Source organism: Carica papaya, chromosome 7 (assembly GCF_054855325.1).
Source record: "Carica papaya isolate Zhongbai chromosome 7, ASM5485532v1, whole genome shotgun sequence".
NCBI classification, from domain to species: domain Eukaryota; kingdom Viridiplantae; phylum Streptophyta; class Magnoliopsida; order Brassicales; family Caricaceae; genus Carica; species Carica papaya.
This window is the reverse complement of record NC_142315.1, coordinates 19,754,059-19,781,616: the sequence shown is the minus strand read 5'-3', so window position 1 is coordinate 19,781,616 and position 27,558 is coordinate 19,754,059. Positions and strand designations below refer to the sequence as shown.

Here is a 27,558-nt window from a genome sequence, read left to right as displayed (position 1 = left end):
ATCCCCTCATGGATAAGGACACTAAAGAGTTGATCCTTGAGGATGGACTCTAGGTTCCTTAGATAGTTAGACTCCTTATATGGAGAGCCTTTTGTATCCCATGAATTTTACAATTGAAATTAGTTTTAGTATTGTAAATATGTCATAAGATTTTCCTATTCCATTTTTTGGCCTTCTTTATGAAATTGGTGATGGTTGTCCTAATGGTATCATTATTAACCCAAGCTTGATAAAAATATCTTTAAAATTAGACTGATTTTCCTAAGTGACCTCAAACCAAATCGGGTGATCCAGATTACGGATAGGTCTCCTGATTAAGAGTAATCCATATGGGACCATTATCCCAATAACATCTAACAAGGTTGTGGACCTCGCCATAAGAGAATAATTTACATCTAAGGTTGTTAGAATAAGTTTTATCCAAGCAAACTTTAGTAGAACTTTTACTCCGAGTTAAGTAGAGACTTTTGAATCCCTAATAAATGAGCCCATAAGCACCTAACTGAGAATGAAATATTTGGGTTCTCTACACATAAGCAGTAAAGCCTCCAAATTGATCTTTTAAAGTTGTTATATCATTAAAGTCCTTAACTATAACCCACGGTTCTCTAATGTTATATGATAACTCCTTAATGGCATACCACAACACCGTCTGGTGTCTCTCATTAAGACTTAAACATAAATTATTGTGAAAAGCCACTTAGTGTTCCTATGGTTAATCCTACAATGAATAAATCTATAAGAGCGGATGACTTGCAGATGTACGCGGTTTTGCCAAATGACCTAAATCCCTCCCTAAAAGTCAAAAAATTTGCTCTAACAAAGTTTTACTTTCCAAGTTAACTTATGATTTTATTTGCTTTATCACCACAATTCCCTGTTTATGGATATGATAAACTCTTTAGCATGGACCCTGAACAGATTATTTACAGCGCCCACTGCAATTCTATAAAATAATTCTCAGATTTATAATAATAAATATAATAATAATAATCAAATTAACAGTGTATTTAATCATATAAAAAATTTGCATAAGAATAATTTTAACTAATTCAAGTATCGTCATTATAAAATAATGGTGACTATAATCAATCATAAGAAAATAAATTTCTAAAATTTAATCAACAAAAAATAAATAAGAAGTTGGTTAAATTCCTCATGTAGTCTCCCCACAGCAGCACTCAAATGTACTTCAAATTTAAAAGTATCTTAGTATGTGTATATATGCACGTAACATTGTTTTATCCTTAACTTATTTGGATTATTTTAAAAATTAATGATAATTTAAATTATTAATGAAAATAACGATACTAAACTTTTCAATTATTATGAATATGAAAAAGACAATTTAATTAATTTTTAATATATATTCACTATAAAAGAATACTATTCTCAAATTAATTTATTATTCCTTTATGTGCACTATTTATGTAACGGCACCGGAAATTTAAAATGAAATGTATATTAAAAATATCAAATGCGGAAGCGAAGTCAAAAATTCGATTAACATCCCTTACACTAAAACAAAAAACGTGCTCACAAAATATAAAAAATCAAACTACCTAAAGGAAAAACTTGAAAGTAAAAGCTACGAATATGACTATGGAGTCTTTAGGCGTCCCCTTCGTCGTCCTCCTGAGGAACCGACTCGGGAACAATGTCTTCCTGATCTGAAATGATTAAATAAGGAATGAGCTACACTAGCCCAGTAAAGACATCACGATATCTCACCGTCACGGAGGTAAAGGTGGGTAGAAAACACAAAAAGACCAATGGAGCATAATTTACAACAAATTCTTTTATCAATAATAAATCCTTCACCATCCACTTACCTCGGTAAAATTCATAAAACAGTATACGAAAGCAATAACATTATCATCATCATGAAATCATATATAAACTGTATAACATAATACTTATCAAGTCTTTTGTAATTCAATCGTTACACAACATATTTTTCTCATTTACCAGCCTACTAGTATCCATGGGGATCCATAGGGGTCCCGCTACCCGTTAACCCTTAACACTTGAAATCAGATTCCAGGGCCGTCCCCATACCCCGTCCGGTATGGGCGCCAAATCTATAAACCTCATTACTCCGTCCGGTATGAGGGTGAAACGGGCCGTCCCCATACCCCGTCCGGTATAGGCGCCAAAACACATAAGATCTTCATACCCTGTCCAGTATGGGAGACCACAATCCCAGTAGGGTTCCCTACGGACCCGGTCCGTCCACCATCTCCCAGGATATCTAGTCAGGCTGACCCCATTATACAATTACCCATTTACATAATCTTTCATTCTCTTTTTCTTCAGTCAACATCATTAATCCACATACAAACAAGCAAAACGGTAATTTATGCCAAACAAATAACATACATCATCAATATCCCAGTCATTCAATTCATAATCAATAAAACAGTAAAATATGCACACGAAACTATAAAATGAAAACATCAAACCTCATACTGCATTTTAAACTGTAAAATAGGTCAAATAACAGTTAACCGACAAACACACTAGACTCGGGCTCCATTAGCGACCTTAAGCAATTTCACACATTCGTTGATTCAATAAATACCGTTTTATCATTGTTGAACTTTAATACCGTGATAGGAAATAGGGTGAGGGGTCCTTACTCGTTTCGGGGTCCGAACACGGCTTCACAGTGCGCCTACAGGCTGTCCCTAATTTTTCCTGAATTTTTTCCGGGGAACTGAAACGCACTACTGGTACCTGCACGTGTTCCAAAAAATTGCAAATTAGGCCCAGGGCCCCTTTTTGGCCAATATTGCAATTCCGGCACGGCGGCTCTGTCGTACTCCGGCGACGGCGCCGCCGCAAGCGGCGGCGATTCGCCTCGGTTTGGCCGTTTTCTGCCGAATTTGGCCACACTTGCATCGATCCTTGCGATAAAACAACCCTAGGGCCCTCGGGGGGCCAAAAAATTACAGAAAACCGAAGCTTACCGGCGGCGGTGCTCTCGGGTGCGGTGGCTCTCCAGTGAAGTTCGTGTTTTGGTGATTCGGCTCCGATCAATCTGTAGAGAAAAGAATGGTGATCACGGTGATATAAAAATTGCATCAAACGGAGGTCGGGAAGGGCCTCATCGGAGGCAAAAACCGAGAAGGGGCGCGACGGCACCGCTGGGTTTCGGCTGTGTTTTCCTGCCGTTTCACTGGGATTTTGGCTCCGATTTTGCCACAGGGGAAATCAGCGTGGAAAAACGAGTCGGGGGTATGAAATTTTCCTCGATCGACGGTCAGAAATCTCTCCGGTGCGGCGGCGGGTGGCGGCGACCGGCATCTCCGGCGTCTGGTTCGTCTTCTCCGGCGAGGGCAGGCGGCTAGGGTTTTTGTGGTCAGGTGTGGGGGTTCTATTTATACCCTTTTACCTTTTGATCTCAGCCGTCTATTTTGTTTTAATCTGGGCCGTCCGTTTTTTGATTAAATCTGGGTCGTCCGTGCGATTGCATCTGAGCCGTCCGTACGCACGCTTGATCTGGGCCGTCTGATCGCGCGTACGCGGATTGCCAACGTGGCCCGTCCCCGGTCGACGTGGTTTTGTCACGTGGCAGATCCTGGTTGGCCGGGACTGCTGACTGGGTCTGCAACGTGGCTGCTGACGTGACCCCTCTTTTTTTTCTTTTTTTTTCTTCTTCTTCATATTCCCGGGTGTTACAATTTAAACTTTAATTTAATGTTAATATAAACAATGGAAGTTATTAGCCTTCAATTTCTTTTAAATAGTTATTTAAAATTCTAAAAATATGTTTTATAGGGTATTTTGGTTTTTATCTCAACTCGTCAACCAAATTTATTGTCTCTAATAAATATTTTCCATGTTTATTATCGTGTAGTTAAGGGACATAATTTTTTTTTTATCAAATTAAAAATATTTATTTTATATATAACAATACTAATATAATTTAACTTTACTATAAAAATTAATTTATTATAATAAATTTTTTAAATATATTTTACTTGTGAAATTGAAAAAAATTTAGCTTATATGGATTTAATTATAATATGAATGTACTTGGATTTTATGTAAATATAAAAAATAAACTTTTATATGAAAATATCTAATTAATTATACCAATAATAATATATATATATTGATTAAATTTTGTAAATGAGTTATATTTTATAGAAGTAACTCATTATATTTAAATTTATTAAATTTACTTTAAATAAAATTAATTAGTTGTAAAAATAATACTTCATAGGGATATGAAAAGATTTATATAGTTTATAGTGACAAAATATTCATTTATTGTATATTATTCAATTATAATAATCTTAGTCAAGTATAATTTTAATCTTTTAATAGATAAAATTAGTACTGGTATTTTAATAATTTATTTTTTTGTTAATAAATTTAATGAAAGTTATATTAATAGAATTCTAAATGTTAGTTTTTTAAATTTTTTTTAACATTTTATTAAATAATATCAAAATTATTAATGAAGAAAATGTTCAAATTTATTATTGTTAATATATAATTTTGTTTTATTACAAATTATAATTAATATTCTTTTAATATATATATGATAAAAAAATGATAAACAACAACAATAACACAAATATATATTATATTTTTACTAAATTTTTTATTTATCAAAATCTATTTCAGAAATTAAAAAATAAAATTAAACAACTATAATTTAATCTGCTTCTTGTTAATAATATATTTTCAGAAAAAAAAAGAAAAACACACATCTTAATATTAGAAAACTAATTTAATGATATTGTAAAGAATTAATATAATGTAATATTAGGAAATATTTTTTAAGAAATCAATATTAAGATGTAGACAATTTTCAGTATTAACTTATCGGACAATCTTCTCGGGCTTTTGAATTTGCATCAGGCGGGCTGAAGGCGCTCAATTTTCCATCTCCCGCATTTACACTTCTTATTTTTCTGCTGCCCAGCTTCTCCTTCATCTCTTACACCTCAGACATGGAGTCTACTCTACTCTCCAAACTCGAATCCTCCAATCTTCAGAACATCCATTCTCTCTTCTCCGATTACCTTCGCCCATTATCAGATCTCATCAACTCTCAGAAATCCAAGCTCACATCCAAGCGGAAGCAAGAACAAACCTTAGCAATCCGATCACTCGCCAAGCAGTTCCTTCCCTTTCTCAATAAGTCTCTTTCTATCCTCCCTAAACTTCTATCAAATTCTCAACAAAATCAACAAACCCCATTTGAATTGTTTGACACGTACAAATTATGCTTGGATTGCTTGGACGTGGTTTCTTCGCAGTTGTCGTGCAAACCCTACACGGTTCAGATACAGAGGGTAAGGATGATTTATTGTTTGGTGGCGTGGGAAAGGTATGAAGATGCAGGAAGCCAAGGGCTCGGGGTCTTGGAAAGGCTTAGAGGCACTAATTGTGGTTCGAATAAAAGGAGTTCGAAGAAGGTGATATTGCCGAAATTGGAAGCCGGTGATGTGGAATTTGTGAAGGTGGTAGTGGAGGTGGTGGTGGTGATTATTAAGTGTGTTGCAATGGGGCAGGGCAAGGACTGTGGGGAGTATAAGAGGGTGCTTGGGCTGGTAGAGGAGGTCAGACCTTGGTTCCGGTTAGTGCTTATCTATTGTTTCAGTGTTTGTATTTGTATTTACGTGCTTAGTCCTTTGGTTTAAGGGATCGCAATCTGTTAACTAGCGGAGCGAACGTAAGCAACTTAAAAAATAATTCATTCATGGAATTTACGAGAAACTTTCGGTGCATTGTTATAACCGTCGCTAATTGTTTTAGTTGAGTTGTTTTCCTTTTCGGTAATGTAGAAACCAAAGAACCACGGGATATTGCTCACGGTTGAATGATTGTTTTCTTCTATATAGAAAAGCAAAGAAGATAAAAATGAGACAGACTTTACTTGGAACGTAAAATTGGTCAAATCTGTTGTGAGAAGGTGCAGGAATATTCTCGAAATTGAAGTCTCAAGTTTGAAATTCTTGATTTCAGCTGAATCGTCCAACATCCTTGCTAATTGCATTGGTTGAGCTGTGTTTTTCTTCATACCAGAAAGTGAAAGCAGAAAACAGCATATAATTTAAACTTATTTGAGCTATAAGCAGTCATCAAAATCTCAAATTTCTACTGTATTTTTTTTGGCTTGGTATCCAGGAAGTGTGCTGTTTTTTTGGAAGTGCATCAGGTTTACTGTAGTCTCAAAAGCATGCAAATTAGTCTATAGTGATAACTGAAATATTAGTTGCAAAATTTTACATTGGCTAACTGTATTGAAAGTGGACCATATCCATGAGTTTCATTTGGAGTGAGATAACCTGTGGATTTTGAAATTTTCAGGGAATTAGATGCCGATGTGTACGAGAAGTTTCATAGGTTACTTGTCACCTATTTGTCTAAATGTGCCATATTTTTAGTTGGAGGACTAAAGAATTTTGGTGGGGATTTAGTGAGCAAATTTTATGTGGCAACATTGACTGAGTATGAGAATTCATCAATGAAAGACCAAATTTACAAGGTGAATAATATTGACATTCTGTCATATGTAATCTTGCATTGTCGAGTAATTTTCTGATGTCTTTTTTCTGCAGTTTTCCCACCGTATATGTTCCTCTTTGCTTTTACCGGTGGATGGTGGAACCTCACTGGTTGTTGACATGTTAGTTTGTGTGTTGAAGACTCTTGGCGCTAAATGCAAGGTAAAAAAAATGAAGTTAGTCATATATCAGTCCACTTATTTTCACCATATATCTGTATTTGTGCTTATGTATACATTTGATATGGAACATTGTTTTTGTCATATCACATATTATAACTAAGCAGGATTACCTATTAGTTGTCTCTTAGGAATGTTATTACTTGTTCAATATAGAATATACCTTTTTAGGTTTGTAATAGATATTAAGATATTGCAGTCAAGCTTTGACAATTTTGTTTCGCTGGATACAAATTGAAAGACTGATGTCTTCCTGGTCTGTGGTCCTTTCTGTGTGTGGGTATCTGAATGGTTCCATTATTCAACTTGGTTAGCATGAAATTTCCTATAATCTGGTTTATAATATCATGCTTTAACTTCTCTTGATTTAACAGGGCATATTCCTTTGATTTTCATTGTTAAGGCCATTCTAGTTTTAATCAGTAACTTTTCAATTATTTGGTTATCAATTTTATCTCATCCAAGATTAAGCACCACTAATTTGTTATTGCTCAAGCATTTCGGATTAATGTATTCCTGCACTATTGCTTCAGAGTTGCTGCCATATTTTTCTCCCAAAAAGAGATAAAGATTTAAAGAAGAAGAAAGAAAAAGGAATTCAGTGAGATGCAATTTGGAGTTTGGACGTTGGGTCTTGTGACTCTTTGAGCTAACAAATAGCTATTGCTGAGACATCAGATTTTCTATTGGGCCCATAAGATAAGGATGAATAATATGAACATTGACTAGCGGAAAGTCCCAGACTTAGACTGCTCTTTGAACTGGTTGTTCTAATATGATAGAAAATATTTCTGACCGCATAAGAAATAAATTTCCTAAACCAATAACAAGACTTTTTTTTTAAATAAGCTGTGCCCTCAATAACACATAAGGATTATAATTAAATAATTATTACATTATTGAGATATATACATTCTAGAATTTTCCTACTCTGCATCAGTATTCCACTCCCTCCCTTTCCCTCCACCCCCCAAAAAACAAAATGGATATTTTCATTTCTACTTATTTGGGTTGTTTTGAGAGGAATAAGGAACACTATTCAGACATTTGGTGTTTTTATTGGAGTGGAACTCGAGTATCCAACTGATGCTCATTTTCTGCTAATCTTATCTGGATAGGATTGTGTGCTTAGCTTCTTTCTGAACTAAAACACAGTTTTTTTTTTGAGCTGTTTCTCTTTCTACACTGTGAAGGGATTGGGTTGTGATCTTTTCTTACACTTTTGTTTTATTTGTTATTTTTTGTATGTTCTCTCTTTTTTGGATTATAGCTTATACTCTGCCATATCATTCTTTTTCTTCTCAAAAGGAAAAAAAAAACTTATCCTCCCCCAGGTTGCATTTTTTTTTTTCTGTTCTTCAAGTACATTTATTTTTCTATGCATAATGAAAGTTCGAGTCCCCCCAAGGATTGTTCATAGTGTCTCTTCCTGTTTGTTTGTGTGATTTCTCCTCAATTGTTCTATCAACAAATCCTTTTCAGCCTTAAAAATAGTCTATTTCCTCGTTATAAAAAATTCTGTAATGTGGTCCTTTATCATATAACTATCTTCATCTTTGCTATTTTTGTACCTTCCACCTTAGTATCCTCTCGAGCTAACTTTTCTTTTGATAGAAAAAGGAATCATATTAAGAAATAAAGAAAGAAGGTATGAAGAAAGGACCAGAAATCTTATAAGAAGAAAAAAAAAGAAGGTTAAGTAGTTTTTCGAACAAAATAACTAATCAATCTCTATATAAAACAGACAAAAATAAATCTTTAATGTGCCCATGTGCCTGATATCTTGTCCCTAGGGATTATAAATGACGACGACTGGTCCCTGGAATTTCTTTCATCTCTTTCAAGCCTAAGCATCCATATTCTTACATGCTAACAAAAAGCAAAGCCTAAAAATTACTAAACGAAGCACATCGACAAATTAAAGTAATTGTGAATTTCCAAATGTGGACTTGCAGAATCACAAAAAACAAGACCTTGCTATAACTTAGGAGAGGAAGCTACTAATAAAAGAGGACCGTAAAACTCTCTCAATCATGAGATAAATCAAGACCCATGTTGTCAAAATTGAAAGAGCTTATCGAATAGACTTAAACCATGTTTCATTTGGTCATCAATGATGAGTGTAGATGGCATGTGTTTTTAAACATTTGTGACCAACAACATGTGGAATGTTGACAGATGACGCATCGATAGTTAGTTAGCTCAACATTCACCTCTAGACTCAACGAATTGCTTGGTTGACTTATAATATCTTGGCTTGAATATTCATTTGATTAGTCTGTTTGGTTTATTTACTAGAATTAGGTAGGGATGGGTTTTAATGCAGTATGTAAAAGATTTTGGGTGGCCAGACACGACCTCTGGCTTTCTTGGCTGTGCTTGATTGTCCATTTGGGTTTGGCTTGGCTAGGGTTGGGCTAGTTTTTTTATAAGGTAATATGTTTCATCGTTGTTATGTGTTTTAGGAGGGAAAAATCACATGGATACTTATTCCTTCACTATGATTTGGCTTAAAAACATTGTCCCACATTATTTGGTATTTTGTTGGTGTGGGTTGTTTTTGATTTCTCTTCAATGTTTTTTGATTCATCTCTTAGAGGGACATAGTGGAGGAAGAAGCTAGAATATCTCACGGAAAGGAGCCCGCTTTGCTAGCTTGTGGGTTTTGTGGTTGGAGCCTAATTATAGAATTTTGGGGACTGCTACTTCCCTTCCTAGTTTCTTTGGACAAAATGATTTTCTTGGCTTCTATGTGGAATAAGGCTACATGGGTGTTTTAGTGATACATCTTTATCATTGTAATAGAGAAATTAGGGGCCTATATTTTTAGTAAGCTTTACGAGGATTTTTTCTCCTCCGCTTTTTTAATAATCTTTATTCTTTTGTAATAAAACTAATGATAATTTACTATTTTTTACCAAGTTAGGCATGTTGAGTGTGAAAAGCTTGGCTTAACTTGGCCACCTCTCAGTTGGTTTGGCCCATGCCCATTAATCACTCTCTTGGTGACTTTGGATTTGGGAGGATGAGGGGAAAAAGTTTTAGGCAAGTGCAAACTTAAGTTGCTCTCTCCAAAGGCTTTGGCACCGGGAGATCTTTTTTCAAACGAGATTTTGCATTTCCTTTTCATTAAGGACATTTTAGGAAGAAATGATATTTATTTTAGAATTTATTTATAAACCACATTTAGTATAAGAATCTCATCCAAAATGATAAAAAATGATAAAAAGGAATTTCAAGTGGAATTGAAAAATATACATCCTAGTTACCGTCAATTTGACAGAATTTGAGATGAATTATTTTAATATCACTTCAGATTTTCTATGAGGTGTATTTTTACAATTTTCTAATAAAATTATCATCTTTTAGATGATTTTGGGCGCTCATCAGATAGAAAGTTGGTTCGAAGAATAGAGCCAAATTTTGGAAGGATCAATGGATAGAAGAAAGTCTTCTCAAAGACCAATATTCTTAGATCTTTGTTATAGCTCAACAGAAGATGCAAAGATATGTGATCCATTCATGGACCAAAAAAGGGGGTGAGAGGGTTTGGCAAGTTCTGGTGTTAGAAAATTTGAATTATTGGGAGATTGAGGAGTATGGACAGTTGTTGAACACACTTTTCCTTGCGTCGATGGATGGTAACAATGATAGTCCCCAATGGAGTCTTACGATGAATGAGTCTGTCATGGTCAAATACGTCTATAAGTCGCAGTTTAAACATGGTGGTAATAGGATGAGATTCTCGGACAGACAAATTTGGAAGACAAGTAGCTATTTCATAGTCGAAGGGTGGGAGGTAAGCAAAGAATGCATCTTAACTATCAACCATTTGAGGAAACGGGAAAAGATTTTGGTGAATGTTTGTTACTTTTGCAAAAAGGCAGAGGAGAGTTGTAATCATGTTTTGCTTCAGTGCCCAGTGGCATATTAGTTGTGGGTTGTGGTGTATGGGTTATTAGGCATTAGTTGGGTGATGGCAGGATTGGTAAGAGATGAGATTTGAGCATGGAGAGGCATCAAAGGGAGGAGTAGACAAACAAACTTAATATTGGTTACTATAATGTGGACAGTGCGGAAGGAGAAGAACAAAATGACTTTTGAAGAGGTCGATGATGTGAATAGATTTGACATTTTCAAGAATAGATGGTTTCAAACTATTGATTTTTGGTTATTAGGTCATACTCTAAATTCATTGGAGGATTTTGGGGACCTAATCAATAAATTGATTGATTTGTAAATACTTTTGTACATGAGTTAGTTAATCTTTTGATATTGACCCCCAATTGAGTCTTTATCATAGAATAAAAATTTAGAAGAACAATGTTAATATCGAATTTTTGTTTAAGTAAAAAAATTCAAGTGACTCGAGTATAATCATTAATGAACGATACAAACTATTTGCTCCATTTACATTGGAAAGAGTTGAAAGATCCTAAATATCACTCTGAATGATATTAAAAGGAATGGAACTCCTTTTATTACTAATTGGAAAAGGTATACGTTTGTATTTAGTAAGTTCGCACACTTCACAATGAAAATATTCAATCTCTAAACCCTTAAATAAAGAAAGAAATAAAAGTTTAATAATCCTAAATGATGGATGTTCAAGTCTGCGATGATGAAGCCAGACTTATTCTTTATTAGATGAAAAAGACTGTGAGACAGGAAAATGAGATGTTATGCCCTTGGTAGTGTTGGATTGACTTGGTAAATGATTTAATGTTTCAAGATAGTAGAGCCCATCCCATTATTTAGCATGTCCAATCGTCCTCCCTAAATCTTTGTCCTAAAATACATAATAACTCTAATTAAAAACCACTTTACAATGCAAATCTTTAGTGAGCTTTTGGATGGAAATAAGATTTTTGTTAGCATAGGGACGTGAAGAACATTTTTTAACAACAATAATGGACTTATCTTGACATCACCTACACTTGCCATAGTAGTTAATGATCCGTGGACTGTGATTATTTTCCTATTACTTGGACACGGATTATATGAGGAAAATTTTTTTGAGGAATGGGTCATATGGTCGGTAACTCCTGAATCAATAATCCAAGAGTTGGTAAAGACTATATTCGAGATATTTAATCCAATGAAGAAGGAAAGTTTACTTGAATATGCTATTAAGCAAGTACCTGATTGTTTTTTAATGTTGCCAATAAGTGATCTCACCCTCTCATTTTCTTCTTGGCTGATATTTTCCATCTCTTATGATGTCCCTTCGTGCGGTTGCACTGCTACAATATGGGCTCGTCCATTGTTCCTTGGTTGTTCTCATTTTTGTTCCCACTCGTGGCTTGGTGGTTTTCCATGCAATTTCCAGCACCCCTCACGCGTATGACGTGCCTTCTTGCAGTAGGTACTCCATAGAGTGTCTTTGTGGTCACAGTTTTGAGTATTTGGCTGGCTGGTCCTTTCATTCTCGACTGTTGGCATTTTTTCTGCATTTGTGGCTATCTTATTGCTGTTACTAGTAACTAAAGCCGAACTATCAATCCCCTTCGGTTCAAGCATCAATTCTCTTCTACTTTTTTCTCCTTGGATGAGTGCCACCACATCATTGAAACTTGGAACTTCCAGTTTGTTAAGAATCTGAATTCTAAATAAATCAAATTCTGAATTGGGTCTAACAAGAAAATCATAAACTCTATCTTGTTTTATAAACTGCTTCAAAATTGTTGCATCATCGGGATACTTGATCTTAACCCTATAATGATCAAGTTCTTGCCAAAGGGCCTTCTTTTGATTGACATATTCAGTGACAGTCCTATCTCCTTATTTTGTAGTGATCGTCTTAACTTTGACTTCGTATACTTGGGCAACATCCTTTGCCTTGGAGTACGTTTCTTGAATTACATCCCATACATTCTTGCAAGTGGCTAAGAACATACATGTGACGCTAATCTCTGGAGTCATGGAGTTCCATAGCCATGCCATGATTATCGAATCCTCCTCATCTCACGTTTCAAATCGTGGATTTTCCGGTTTTGGCTCTGTCCCTAAGATGTTGCTAATTTTTTCTTTCCCTTTTAGCACAGTCCGGACAATTTGGGACCATTTAAGATAGTTTTTTCCATTTAGCCTATATGTAACCTGAATGTTCTATAATTCCCCGGCTTGAGGTCTAACGATTTCTGCATCCTCCAACTATATCATACTTGTTATTTCTACCACCTCCGACATTCTTAATCGAACCAAGTAGTCCCAAGACAATTAAGGCTGGTTTGAGTCAAGTAAAATATTAGCGATGAAGCCTGATACAATCCAGGTACTCTCTTATAAAAGCTTCCTGGTAGTAGTGGTGGTAAGGCAGAAACACGGGGCAATTCGCAATTCCGTACAATTTCGTACAGAGTGGCAGGTCAAAAAAATTTCGGCGGCGAATCAATGGAACCTTGGTGATGAAGTAGAGTCTCAGAAAACTCCTCGACAACAAGACAAAAAAAAAAGAAAAAAAGGGAACCCTACTATGAAGGCAGAACCCTGCTATGAAAGCTAGGGTTTCAGTTCCTAGAAAAAGAGCCTAAAGCTCTGATACCATATTGTAGTTTGAGAGGGAAAATTATATTTGTTATTACAATTACAATTGATTTATATATAGAAGCTCTAGTTTATAGAAACGGAATCACATCCTACAATCTGTGGGATATTCTCATCCAATAATTTGCGGGATGTTCCCATCCCATAATCTGTGGGATATCAACCCACAAAAAGAAAGAACTAACCGAATTAATTTAATTCTAGGGAGACTAACTATTATATTTGGACTTTCCTAATTTAATCTATACATGTGTAAAACACATTCTTCCACGCTAATATTATGTTAAATAAACTGTTGTAATCTTGTTACATGTTCAAAAGAATACATATGCAAATTTATAGGGATTCTTATTTCAAGTGAACAAAAGGACTAGGAGCAGTATATGGAGAAGACCTATGCACGATACTACTGTAAAGGATAATACAAATTATACTGGAAATTATGCTCTATATTCTAACATTTTTCTCTTAGTAGTTTGTGCCATATTCTAGGAGCAAGCAACATATATTGGTATAAACCTATTCATGAAGATATATGGTTTGCTTTACTTCTTATTTCAAAAAACTGAATTGCTTTACTTATATATATTTAAACATTGATTAAATATCAAATTTTGGCAGGTTGACGTGGATGAAGAAGAAACTAAGTTTGTTGTACTAGTCTCTTACTGTGCTAATAAATGTCAATTAGCAGGTACTAGCTTTCGTAGTACTGTAGCAAGACATCTAAACGACATAATGGGTGAACTTTTTGAGGTATATAGTTTACTTGTTTGCTATTACATGTGTCTGCCATATGATCTGGAAGTAACATTTGTCTGACACTATATGCAGGTTACAGCCCCTATCAATATTATTGTTAGACTTTATGCAAGTGGCTTGTATTTCACCAGATGTGATGTTAAGCAAAAAATAAGTGACGTCATATCCTCTGGGGGGACAAAAGATGGGTCTGCAATTATAAGTTTGCTTGACGCTAAGGATGAATGGCAGGATTTAGCTGCTTTGCTGCATTTATTGGAAGATCACTGTCATATTGTTTGCAAAGATTACTGTGCACAAAAAAATATGACCTCTATGAGTTGTAGTCAGAAGAGTTTGAAGGCTTATCTGTTGTCTTACTTAGATGCACTGAAGTTCTTGTGCCAACCACTAGCTGATTTGATCAGTTCGGAGAAAAAACAGATAGTAGATGGAACTAAACTTTCCTCCGTTTCTACTCATTTCAGTGTTATGCTGGATGCATTTCATCAATTTTGTGATATCTATCTTTTTCTTCTCAAGTGAGTTAGTAGCAATTATATTTATGTTATATTCATTACTGTAGCTGTAACATATCAGTTGCTTATGATGGGAAGAAGATTATTATTTCCATGTTGCATTTTATCTCTTAACTTTTATATTATCTTTTACTTCTAGAGGCTACAGAGTCCTGATTATTTATAAATTTGATTATAGCTTTTTTTCCTAATCTTGTAGATAGACATCTCATGATAGTCTACAATTCATCTGTTTTTCCAGGCTTAATTTTGAAGTTAATTTTCTATTCTAATTTTTTTTTAATTTTATTTTCATAATGCATCAGTGGAAAAAGTCTCTAGCTGATTGTAACATCATGCCAAGTTATAGGTGACTTGAGAAATTATACTATTGCTTAATGTTGCTAACTTATTGACCTAAATTCCTGTCTTTCCTAGTTATGTGGGTCAAGCAGCTGTTTCTAAAGCACATTTTTTTCTTCTTTTTGCCAGGAATAAGTCCAAAGGGAGGCTAATTGAATTTGATGATAACAAGACAATATGTACTATTGTTGTGGCTGCATTTGTTCTCTCTATCAAAACAGAGCTTAGCATAAAGGTCGCTTTCTTGTTTTTTTAATATTAAAATGGTTTGAAGTGGACTTATTATGCATTCTTGATTTCTAGGTTTTCATATAGGTTTTAAGCTTTCATTCTGGGTAATGGGTTTGTTCTTTGTTATTTCAGAAGAGTGTGCAGCTATCTAAGCGTATTATTGTCAGTGCACAGCTTCAACCTCAAGAGCTCAAATATTTATTTACCTCTTTTTACAATATTGGTGTAGTTCTATACAGAAATAAGCAGCTGAAACAGGTACCTTTACATGGGATGTTGTGATTTCTTAACTGCAATGTCTTTCTTGTTATTTATTTGTTTGACCTATTAGGATAACTAAATTGTCCCATAACTTGGAGTCAATATCAAATTATTGGTCATTAATTTTTCTTTGTGTTCCCAGTTGTTTTATTATAACCACAACCTTGCTAGATTGTGGTTAATAGCCACTGCACAATTGTTTTATTATAAAAAGTTATAGGAGCATAGCAATGAAAGAGATGTAGTGATACTGGTTTTTGTAAAAACTTTTAACAATGACTTATGCATTCTCTTCCGAAGCAGTAGTTTTGCTGAAGTGGACTTTCAAGACTCTTGTTCACCAGATTTTAGAATTTTATACCTTTTTGAGTGTCAGACACACTCTATGAATTTTAGCTGATATTGTCAAAGGATGAGCATGACTTTCTATCAATATAACTAGTGTTTTTTCTCCCTTTTTAATGTATAAGAAGCAAATTCTAACAGTGAAATGTGCTTCCCAAATGAGAAACTAATTGTAGAATGAATTAAATTAATGTTTTTGTTTCAATTGAGGCTGCAATGTTATAGGGTGCAGAAGACTTCTTAAATAGACTCTTCCCTTTTCATAAAGATTCTCAGTGTTATTTGTGATTACTTGGTGCTAAGTAACTTTAACTAGTATGTTCCAATTTATCTGTTTGTTAACCTGATAAACAGTGTTCATTATGTATGTAAAGTAATTTTAAGAGGAGTAGATTTGTACTAATTATCAATGTTTTGGATGTGCTTATTTTTCTATCAAATTAATTAGTCCATCTGCCTTCTTAGAATCTTTTCTTCATCTATTCTTAGATATTTATTTCATTGTCAGTTAAGAAAATAAGTGTTTTTTAATTTGTTTGTTGGCAAGCATAAGAAATATGTGTAAGTAAATTGCCTGATTGAAATAAAAAATATTTGTAAAAGAATTAGCATATCCATTTAAACTATAGAGATATATACTTCATCATCAGTCATAAAATATTTTCAATAAGGCTATTCTTGAATGAATTTCACTTGTTCTAAACATAGCCAAAATATGTAGGATCACAAGCCCACAACAGATAGTTTATTGTTTAAAAGTGCTAAACATTGGTGGTTTTGGGTCTTTAAATCACAAATATATATCACAGTTTTCCTCAACACCATTGATGCGGGATGTACGGTGTTATAAAGTTTCTCCACTAAGTAGATGGCGTGAGTTAGAATTGACGCTGATTGTAAGCCCCTGAGCTCAAGTAAACTCAATAACTTTTTGGATCTCAATTGCTAACTTTCCAAATCTCAAGTTCAAGTTATTAGTAGTGTGTGATTTAGGAATTTACATTAACTCAACAATCAGACATATTTCTAATGTGATTGAGATTGAGTGATAGAGATTGTGATAGTCAACTGACAAATGGTTCTTAGGCCTGAGGTGTTACAAATAATATTGAGGCACATACTAATTTGATGACTCAGGTTTAGTGTGATCTTGGACATATTTGACATTGGATTTGTTACAAATAGTATTATGATTTATAACTGTAACGTGACCTTAATGAGAACTTTAAGGATTGCATGATGGAAATTATGGTGTTTCAATCCTACAATGAAAAGATATGTGATGTTGAGTTTCAAATAATGATCAATTCACGTGCTACTAACAAATTTCTCTTTGAGTTATTGAGGGTAACTAGTTTGGGGCTTAAAAGTTGCTGGCCCGAGAGTGTTTGGGTTTGAGGCATTACAAAATATATACATTTTTTTAAATTTTTGTTGGAAAAAGTAATTCCAAATAGTAAAAGTATAAGAGGAGATTGCAATATGCAGTATTCTTTTTTGTTATTTTGACAGTGCCTGCAACTTATGAAGGGATGTTTTTTTACCAAACAAGCTGCTATAAGTGCATTTTTCAGGTAAGAGTTGTTTATATGATCATTTTTACCGAACATAGCAATTGCTTATTTAAATAAATACCTAATTACTTCAAATAATTTATAGCACCTGGTCCTTTTTGCACATTTTCCGGCTATCACGAATACCCTTTAAGTCCTACGGTTACCTTAAGCACTTGGAAAGACCAAAGGATCTTGCTTTTGGTGGTTGTCTTGATGGATTTAAAGATAAAGATATACGCAAAAGCCAACTGCTGTTCTAATCTCGTTACTTCAAATAATTTAAAGCACGTGGTCCTTTTTGCATATTTTCCTGCCATCATGAATACCTTTTAAGTCCCATGGTTAGCTTAAGCACTTGGAAAGACCAAAAGAACCTGCTTTTTGGTTGCTCTTTTGATGGATTTAAAGGTAAAGATGTATGAAAAAGCCAACTGTTGTTCTAATGTAATGATTCCAGTATTCATCTTCTTTTAAAACACAAATTCTTATTGAATTAGATGAAGGTAGATTCTTGCTTTGTTATGTGATGGAATATAAGGATTTACACTAAAAGTGTACTATTTTCTTAAAATTCAGTTAGTAGCTAGTGCAATGTGGGTTTGAATTCGTAAAAGAAGAAGCATAGGTACAATTTGCAATTTCATATCATGATTAACAGGGTGCAGATTGGGAAAATAGAGCTAACTAATTCATTCGTGTAATCTTGTTCTCTCATATCACGATAACAAACTCTTTCAGTTGGATTATTTATTCATTTCTCAAATGTCTGAATTTGGAACTGTGGTTTTTAAGTTATTTCAGTCTTTTCACAGGCTTCATTGGCTTTGAAATTATGCTATAGAGCATCATGGACTTGTGTTGTACTTCTATGCAAGATGTTTGAGCATACATCACAGGAGTCCCAAGAGGATCTGTCAGAAGAAGCTATTACTAACTTTGTCACTGAGTCATGTACTCGGTGTGCATTTTTCTTGGATGTTCTCCACCAATGTGGTGATCATAAGATTAAAAAAGTCATTGTAGGCTGTCTTGAAAATTGGTGCATGGCTGGAAACTTGTTCACTAGGGTGCCTGCTCCCATGCCTATTGTAAAACAATGGATCAAGGTAACATTTGTATAAGTTTTTTCTTTCCTATTTTTCCTTGTTTCTGCTTTCTAATTGTTGTTAATTGTCAGATAGTAGGCAAACTTTATAAGGATTCAAACTTGGGGGTTGATGATTTGAGTTTATATTCGTTGCTGTCATCTTCTACTGAAGTGTCAAAGAAGATGGGAATAATTTTAGAACAGGTTTGTCCACTTCAAATAATTTTCTTATTTTTACTTAGAATGAAATTCAATTACACTTATGTGTGAGTTTATTTGTCTAGTTTGCTTATTATTAATAGCTATTTGCTTATATTTTTTATTGAAATTTGTTGAGCAGGAGCTTCTTGCATATGAAGATATTTATTCTCTCGATCCAGAATTATGTAAATTAATGCAAATAAAAATATGTGATATTCTTTTGAAAGATGTATATACAACAAAGGATTGTTGCTTAGACAAATTAAGAATTTTACTTAAGAAAGGAAGAGCATTGAAGGCTTCAGGGATTGAACATTTGAAGGGCTGTATTCAGTGTTTATCTGAAGCAATTTCTCTATTGGTAATTAGATTCTACTCATGCATCTTTTCACCTTCACTGCTTATAAATATTTGCTTGCAAAGTTTCTTTCCATTTTTTTAGTGGCTTTCATAACTTGTAATAGTCAATTAAACAGAATGATGCTAATTGTGCAACTCATAGCATTGGAACCAAATCTCATCATAATTTAGCTGCTGCCTATTGCCTACGAGCATTCTGTTTACAGGAAGCTGAACCCAACTCAGAGGTGAGAATGTATTAAAAGCTAGTGTAAAAAATGAGCAAGTTGTTAGCTCTTTTGCTATTCTGTCAATATTTTGTAACAGATAATTGTTAGACCTTTTATTATCTCTTCTCTTACGAGCAGCAAGTCCTTCAAGATATTAGTTCTGCCTTAAATCTGTGGTTGAGCATGCCGGAGCATTGCTATTCAGATGTCGAGTGCAAAATTGTGCATGAACATACAATAATGTTACTCTACAATGTAATTGATCTATTGTCTATCAAGGTATATATTTGTACTGATGTTTTTTCTGAAATAATCTATTTGTACTATTTTAATATATTGCACCAAAATTTAACCATTGCTCTATATTAATGGCATTACTTTTATTCAGGGTGACATTCAACATCACAATGACATTTATAAGGTGGTCTTTAGATTATTCAAATGGAAGAATGTTGAATTGCAGAATGGACTGACCATGTTATGGGAATGCAGAAGGCTAACTCATGCTCTTTGTGTTTCACCCATAAATGAGGCATTGATTCTGAACTTATCAGAGCACTGTGGTGAACATTTAAAGTCTGTTGATTTCTGGATTGATTTACTAAAGGGATCCCGTCCATTGCTAGTTGGATTAAAACAAAATCTACCGCTTTTACCTCTTAACTTTTCCCAAAATTTATCAAATCATGAATATCCTCTTCGATCAGAGATCACTGTTGGTGATGTGAAAGAAGCAGCTTCTGAACTCATTTCTAATGTAAGAACCTAGTTTTTTATTAGAAATAATTATTTCTCTGATTTAAAAAATTAAATGATATATTTTTTTACTAATCTCATTGAAGGTTCCTCTATCCAATCAATCTGCTTTTCTTGTGGGATATCTCTACTATGATTTGTGTGAAAAACTTATCTCATGGGGTCGACTCTCTGAGGTAAATCTTCTTAGATTTTGCTTTCATATTTATGGGATAGAAAATTATTGTTGTCCTGAAAAATTGGACGCAGCTTTCAGACAATATATATAACATGTGGCACATTTTAGCTTCTTTGAAGCTATTATGCAATCTGCAACTTAGAAAGCACTTGGTAGATGTTTTTTTATGAAACCAACCGGCACTGAAAGGATCTCCATATGTTTATTTATTTTACTTCTTGTGGTTACTTGCCATTTGGACAAGTTGAGCTTTCTCTCAACTGGTTAGAATACACAGCTTCATTATTTTGGGACCATATTTATTATTCTTTAATTTAGCAAAAGTACCCAAGTTGACAGAATTTGACTGTAGAAAGGGTTGGCTGCAGAACTTTTTTAGGGTTATAATCTGCAGGAAGAAGGTTAATCCAACACTTGAGTGGGTATTCACACCTAAAACTGGTAGACAAGTCAAAGTAAACGTAAGGATAGTTTAATAATTGGCCACTTGTCTGAAGAAGTTATGGGGGAGACATAGAGGAGACATGTTGAAGGTGCATATATTTTCGTTATAAGCTGGCTGCCTTGTTGTTGAGCCTTTGGTGTGGATTGATTTAATGCAGCATGCAAACATTTTTTCCTTGGGGTCAATGTATTAGGCTTTAGCTTGGGGTTTTGATTTATATTAGGATTGGTTAAAGATTTCTGTTTTTCCATTAATTTGCATGAAAAATTACTTACAACCTTAAGTCCTCATCTTTTGTATTACAATGTTAATTGCTTATGAATTTTTCCTACTCTCTAGGCTCTTTCATATGCAAAAGATGCCCATCGGTTGCGTACTCAGCTCTTTCAAGAGAAATTTAAGTATTCTGTCGAGCAGCAAGTTGAAAAGTGCAATGATTTTGGAAACGATATTGAGAAGCATATGTACAATCTTACAGATTTCCAAGTGTCCAAGTCAGTTGCTTGTGTAATGTGGTCCTTTGAGACTGTTTTGAGGGATGTGAATGGTTGTTATCTTAGTCCCTGGAATGTGCTTCAATGTTATCTGGAAAGCACTCTTCAGGTTGAGTTATCTTTCTTTTCTCTTGAATCTTCTTATCAAAGTTTTACCTACAAAATCCATTTCCTTCTATTAATACATTGAACTATAAGATATATTTTATTACTTATATCATTGGCAGGTGGGAGTTATCAATGAATTGATTGGAAATGGCAAGGAGGCTGAAACCCTTCTTCTATGGGGAAAAACCATCTCATCCTTGCAAAGCTTATCACTATTTACAGTTGCATTTTCTTCTGTTTTAGGTCTGAATATACGTAATTGTTATTTATTTTCATAATTATCTCATCATTAGTTGTTATTTTTCTAGTTGGTTGAGAAGAGATGATGATAACTTTGTTCTTTACTTTTAAATTCGTTAGGGAGACTGTACCGTAAGGAACATCTTTGGGATTTGGCAGAAAAAGAGCTCCTAAATGCCAAACAAATATTGGTAAAGAGCGGCAAAGATTTTTCTTGCCTGAAGTGTAGATTGATACTCGAAGTCACTGTTGATCAACAGCTTGGTGATCTACATCGAAGTCATTTTGATAGCACTCACAGGAGTTCTACAATAGAGAGATTATCATATGCCCAAAGCCTATATAAGTCAGCCTTACACAACCTAAATCAGTCCGAATGGAAGAACCCTGTTAGTTGTCCTATAGAGGCGAGCGATGGTGGCATTAGAAAAGCTTGTTTCAAGAGTGTTGATAACTGTTCTGAGGTCTCTTCCGATTTTGAAAGAATTCTGTCAGATAGAAGAGAATCAGCAGAGGATCCAGAAAGAGAGATGGATGGTAGAAGACATAGGAAAACTAGGGGTGCATCAAAAACTTTGATAAAGGAGCAACGTTTGGTAAATCGTTCCACGCGTCAATCCTCAAAGGACCAAAATATACACAGTTCTTTTAACATGAAAACTGAAAACATAAAGCAATTGACATCTAGTAATATCTCTAGCAGTTATGTTAAATCTACCTCAAGGGAGTTACCGTTGGAAGTAAAGAATCCAACTAGTGATGCTTGCATTTGCGACAAAATGATGTGTTGGCTATGCCTTCGAAAAGAAGTTATGGAATCTGGTCTACTAAGCAATTACATTAGTTTGAAATGGGAGATTGTTCGTAGGCGGCTTTCCTTGAGGGTGCTCAATGGCCTAGGTATGGATGAAAAAGCATGTTATAGCTTATGCATGCATAAAAAACACTAAGCTAGTTAAGTTGTCATCTGATATGTTCTTGTAAAATATGTATGTACTAATAAAATTCTCGGTAACTCGTTTCAAAATTGTAATGCCATGAAGAACTAGAATTTCTAAAAATTATCTATCATTGCCCCCCCTTGCCATTATGGAATTAATTTAAAATCTATTCCTAACTCTATAATTGGATCCCAAATTTAAACATTATTCCTTACTTTGTAATTGGGTCTCAACTGTAATAATGGAAGTAGGAGGAAACTGAGCTTGTGACTCCTTTAAAGGATAGTTGTAAATTGGAAAAAGAAAAGTAGTAACAACTGAAAAATTGAATTTTACTCCTTACTGGTTTTTATTTGCATTGGCTGCATGATTATCTCCATTGTATATTTGAGTTTCTTTTTTTGTGATTATAGTTTTGGTGTTCCTCCTTCCTGGACTTTCAGGAAAATGCTTGGAAAGTTGTGGCCAAACTCATCAGGCACATGATTTTATCTTGCAAAGTATTTCCACAATGTTCAGCAGAAATGCTTTCTATCACAGTTACTCTTCTTCTTTGGTATTGCTTGATTTGATTGAAAAGGAGTTCACTGGAGATGTATTCACCATTGAACGTGCAACGCTGCTTTATAATATCTGTTTGTTATCCCTAAAGGGTTACCATTCCAAGAATATAAGGTATTTTAATGTTACAAGTGGTTGGCTCTTGTATATTGTTCTCTACTTGTCATACTACTATTTTCAAGCGAAATTATACACTGGTTTTTCCTTTTCCTTAAATCAAAGAATTATAATCCTGAACAATTTAGAAGGAACTAAAATATTTTGGATTTGATTTGCAGGCATGTGAACTAACTCCCTTTTCTCTTCATTTTATTTTTTTCACCAGGACTACATGCTGTAATGTATTTAATATTGAGTTAGAAAAAGTGGCAGGTTGGTTGATGTTAGCCTTTGTTCTTTGCCGTGAAGTTCCCATGCTTTTCCAAAAGGTAAGACCTTTCTTTTGCTTTGTCTGTTGCAATTACTAATTTCTTAAAAAATATTGTAGCTCTAGAGGTTCCTACATACAAGCTTGATTATAAATGCTTGATGATGGTTCATCTTTTATTTTGTCTATTGCAATTACGAATATTGTAGCTTTAGAGGTTCTTGCATACAGGCTTGATTATAAATGCTTGATGATGGTTCATCTCAAATGTATTAGTGGTTTGCCTTAATTTAGGAAAAATAGGCAAAGATAAATATTTAGGATATTTACTCCATATTAATGGCAGGACTAGTGCTCTATTTCTTATATCATGCTATAAATAGCACACTTGTGTTCATTGACAAGATATCCAAGCCAACATCTTAAAAGAAAAAAAAAGGATGTTTGAGACATTTTGTCTCTTGTTGTATATTGGCATCCCGTTTTAGATTTAGGAGTTGGGCAGTGATGATTTTACCCGAAATTTGGTGGGTCAGAAATTAGTAGATGTTTAAGGGAGTAAAAACTTCTGCTTTTGCCTTACTATCTCATAACAAAGGAGCTTGTGGGAGTTCCAAGATGTTAGGGACTTGTTAAAACTCACTTTGGAGGAAAGGAGTAGTGACACGTGCTGGTTGGAACCACCTGGAACTTGAATTTACAACAGATGCAACAATGTCAAATGGAAATTGAACCACCCTTCGGGTTATCTGCAAGAAAGCTTTGGAGCGTTGATGTTTCTTGGTATGAAAAGAGTCCCTAATATGGAGAATATTACTACTGTAGAATGTACATCATGTTCATATGTATATTCATATCATATGTTATGATTTGAATATATCACGCTAATTCATTATGTATAGATGATGAGATTCTATTGATACAGAACTAATTCTAATAGACTTATTGGAAAGTATCATTAGTGTGCATCTAGTAGGGATTGAATCTGCGAATTCATCAATTATGAGTTGAGTGCTTTAACCATTTAGCCATAAATGCTTAGCAGGGATCCTCATATATGGTGAATAACCAAATTTTAATATAAATGAAATCTTTAGAATAAATCAATGCAATTTATAAGAAATCAATGAAAAGACATCAATTCAATTCTTGAATTTTTGAATTAAAAGAAATATTGAAAGAGATCAAGAATTCTCAGTATTTCTTAGATTCATGAACCCAATTCAATTCAGTGGGATTTTTCATTCACATTTTTCTTGCTTTACTACTCAAGTTGCATTATATACTCATCACCAATACATGGCAGGATTCATCATGACAAGGGCTTTTGCTGATGGAGTTATATTTTTTTTATTAAAGATTACAATTCAAAACAGAATGAAGATAATGTATTTGCAATAACGTTAGATCATAAGTAAGTTATCATATCCAATTTAAGTTGGGCCAACCTCTTTCTTGGGTTCCATACTTTGAGACTTTATATCCATAACGATGTCATGCTTGATTTTGTTGGGAAAAATTTGGTGACTTATATCAACCAAACATAATAAAGGATTTTGAGTCTTTTGTTAATCAGTCGACACCCAGATTTGAACTAAGAAAAAAGGCGTAATTGACTCTTCTATTGTGACTTGATTTATTTCTTTTTAACAATTATATCTTTTTACCTGATTTACTTTTTTTTAACACTTATTTACTTTTTTTGTGACTCTCCTCAAGTTGAGGGAATAGATGTTGTTCATTATCAACTTGTTAATGAGAGTTTGGAATGTTGGATTGTTTATGCTTTTAGTTTACACGTATTCTAGTTGAGAATTGGTGGATATGTATGGCGTACATATTAGACTACTGTTTAAGTTTTTCTTAAATAAAATATCTGTCAATCTCAATATATTTCGTTTGGTTATGTTGCATTGGATTGCAAATGATATTTTTGACCAACATATTATAATATAACACATAATTTTTTCATTTAATTTTTAAGATCTTCCAAAATTATTTTTGTCCATAATAGTTCACATATCTTTAATACCATTGTTTGAAATTCTAATTCTACATTTAATCTTACAATTAGATTTCGTTTTTTACTTTTTTAAGTAATTAGATTGTCTTTAAGGAAGGTACAATAATTTGTACTAGATTTTTTCTCTACAATTGACCCTACTTAATCTATGTTAATATAGACTTATAGGAGCAATTTATCATTCTTGCATAATATAGTTCTTTTTTATGGTGATCTTTTTAAATTTTGAAATTGGCTACTTGTAGTTTTGCTCTTTTCAGCTTATGCATATATGGATATATAACACTTACTGCATAGACAATGTCGGATACTATGTGGGATAGATAGATCAACCTTCCAACTAATGTCCAATACATTTCCTTGTTTGCTGGTTGAACTATCAATGGAGTGAGGTTCTAGCATGACCCATCTCTTGCTTTCTTCTAATGTTACAATATAAATTACTTCATTAAGCTATGACATTTTCACTTTTTTCCAACATTTGGATTCTTACTTGACTATACTCCAGGTTCAATCTAGCCAAAAATTGATTTGCACAATATTTTCCTACAAGTTTTTTAAAACGGACTGCATCTTTGTTGTAATCTATGGTTGGACTGTGGTATTGGCCTAGTTCTTGCAACCAATTTTTTTGACATATTAGACTATTCGTTTACTGACATATTGATTATGTCTTCACTATCAAGTCATAAATTTGCGCGATGTCTTTGATTTTGGAATATGTTTTGTCGATTGCATTCTACAATAGAGGCACAACTATTACTGTGGAAAGGAACATTACAATTTTACTTATTTCTGGAGGCATGAGTTCTAGAGATTTTTTATGATAATAAAATCATTTTTATTTGAGAATTTAGGGTCTCTAAGTGTTGCTCTAATAATTAAAAGGTGGTTAACCTTCTCTTTTCCTTTAGAGTGATTTGAATTAATTAATGCTAGCTCAGATAGTTTTTTCTTGTGTATCGGCAGATAGTTTGAATTGACTGAAATTCGCAAGTGGAATTTTTCATTTGGGAATATGCTCCACTATTTTGAGATATTCTCTGAGATAGTTTTTTCTTGTGTATCGGCAGACAGTTTGAATTGACTGAAATTCGCAAGTGGAATTTTTCATTTGGGAATATGCTCCACTATTTTGAGATATTCTCTGACATCCTTTAAACACTAAATGATAATTAATGTCAAAAAGGAAAAAATTATTGAAAATGTTTTACTCAGAACACGTGACTGCGTGAGACAAACACTAGTTCTTCATTGAGTCAACTTTCTGAGTTAGCTTGGACTTGAAACTCCCTGACTTAACTTAGTAATTCCTTACTTTTTGAGTATAGAGGCATGACAAACAGATCAAAATTAGATATAAAAGATTGGACTAGTAGCTAATATGCACAAGTCAATACGTAGAGAGTCAACCTAGAGTTCTAGTAATTGTGTTTGGCATTAAAGTTGTACAATAGATCACATTTGACAATGGTGTCGCGTCTGACAACGAATACTGCAAACGAGATGGACAGATGGTGTCATGTCCTTGTTTGGTTTCTGGTTGCGAGTGGGCTATGACTATGTTTGGTTACGGTAGATGATGTCATGGTCGCAGCATGTCTTGTTAGGTTTTTGCATGATAGAGAGGAACACGATTAAAAGATGGGTCATCCGTGACTAAAAGAGCATATGAGGGGTTTTGGTGCCAACGATGAAGATTGGTTTGGCTTCTACTGTTAGCCGACAATGATGGGTGATCTACAATGGGCAATTGTGAATGCTGACCTAGCCCTTCTAGAGTTTTCCTTATCTATTTTCGGTAACGAAAGCCGAATAGTGTTCGTAAAAAAGTCAAAAAATTTTTAACCTTGTGCTTTGATACCATTTTTTGAAATAAAGATGTTAAAGTATTGATATTAACAAAAATACCAAGGAAGTATCACCCGTATACAAAATATGTATATGTCAATTAGAAGGTCAATGACATTGGTAAAATCATTCAGTTTATTAATGTCATGACCCATAATCAAGTAGGTAAAAGTGTGAAATCATCTATTTTTAATATTAACAAAGCTGCTTTCAATTCTTTGAAAAGCTCTATCATTTCTCTTCTTTCACACAATCCAAAAAATCAATGAAGGAATTAAAAAAAAAAGTTTTTTACATAAACTCGCCCAACGCCACAACTCATTTATCAGATCTTGCTATCACCCAATTGATCCCAAAGAGATCGTACACCATAGTCCAAACAGTATATACTATCAGGCACCAAAGTAAGATGTGATTACAAGATTCTGCGTTCATCTTATACAAAAAGCAATGATTAACTAGTATTTTGCCTT

General features: G+C 34.0%; 1 protein-coding gene across 6 annotated transcripts in view; it reads left to right on the top strand.

The window, feature by feature from the left end:
* Positions 1 to 4,843: 4,843 nt before the first annotated feature.
* Positions 4,844 to 27,558, top strand: part of ESP (separase) — a 42,068-nt gene continuing 19,353 nt past the window's right edge. For 2 of the 6 annotated variants that reach the window (XM_088208573.1, XM_088208572.1), the window contains exons 1-19: positions 4,850 to 5,593; positions 6,328 to 6,505; positions 6,579 to 6,686; positions 13,871 to 14,005; positions 14,084 to 14,532; positions 15,001 to 15,106; positions 15,235 to 15,360; positions 18,077 to 18,370; positions 18,442 to 18,555; positions 18,692 to 18,913; positions 19,029 to 19,139; positions 19,260 to 19,400; positions 19,510 to 19,878; positions 19,964 to 20,053; positions 20,840 to 21,103; positions 21,222 to 21,345; positions 21,463 to 22,242; positions 22,727 to 22,958; positions 23,170 to 23,272. In XM_088208573.1, coding sequence (XP_088064699.1) covers positions 4,965 to 5,593; positions 6,328 to 6,505; positions 6,579 to 6,686; positions 13,871 to 14,005; positions 14,084 to 14,532; positions 15,001 to 15,106; positions 15,235 to 15,360; positions 18,077 to 18,370; positions 18,442 to 18,555; positions 18,692 to 18,913; positions 19,029 to 19,139; positions 19,260 to 19,400; positions 19,510 to 19,878; positions 19,964 to 20,053; positions 20,840 to 21,103; positions 21,222 to 21,345; positions 21,463 to 22,242; positions 22,727 to 22,958; positions 23,170 to 23,272 — 4,575 coding nt within the window. In that variant the 5' untranslated portion in view covers positions 4,850 to 4,964. Of the gene's footprint in view, positions 5,594 to 6,327; positions 6,506 to 6,578; positions 6,687 to 13,870; positions 14,006 to 14,083; positions 14,533 to 15,000; positions 15,107 to 15,234; positions 15,361 to 18,076; positions 18,371 to 18,441; positions 18,556 to 18,691; positions 18,914 to 19,028; positions 19,140 to 19,259; positions 19,401 to 19,509; positions 19,879 to 19,963; positions 20,054 to 20,839; positions 21,104 to 21,221; positions 21,346 to 21,462; positions 22,243 to 22,726; positions 22,959 to 23,169; positions 23,273 to 27,558 lie in introns of those variants that run through there. The other 4 variants (XM_088208571.1, XM_022033679.2, XM_088208575.1 and 1 more) reach the window with 3 other exon arrangements.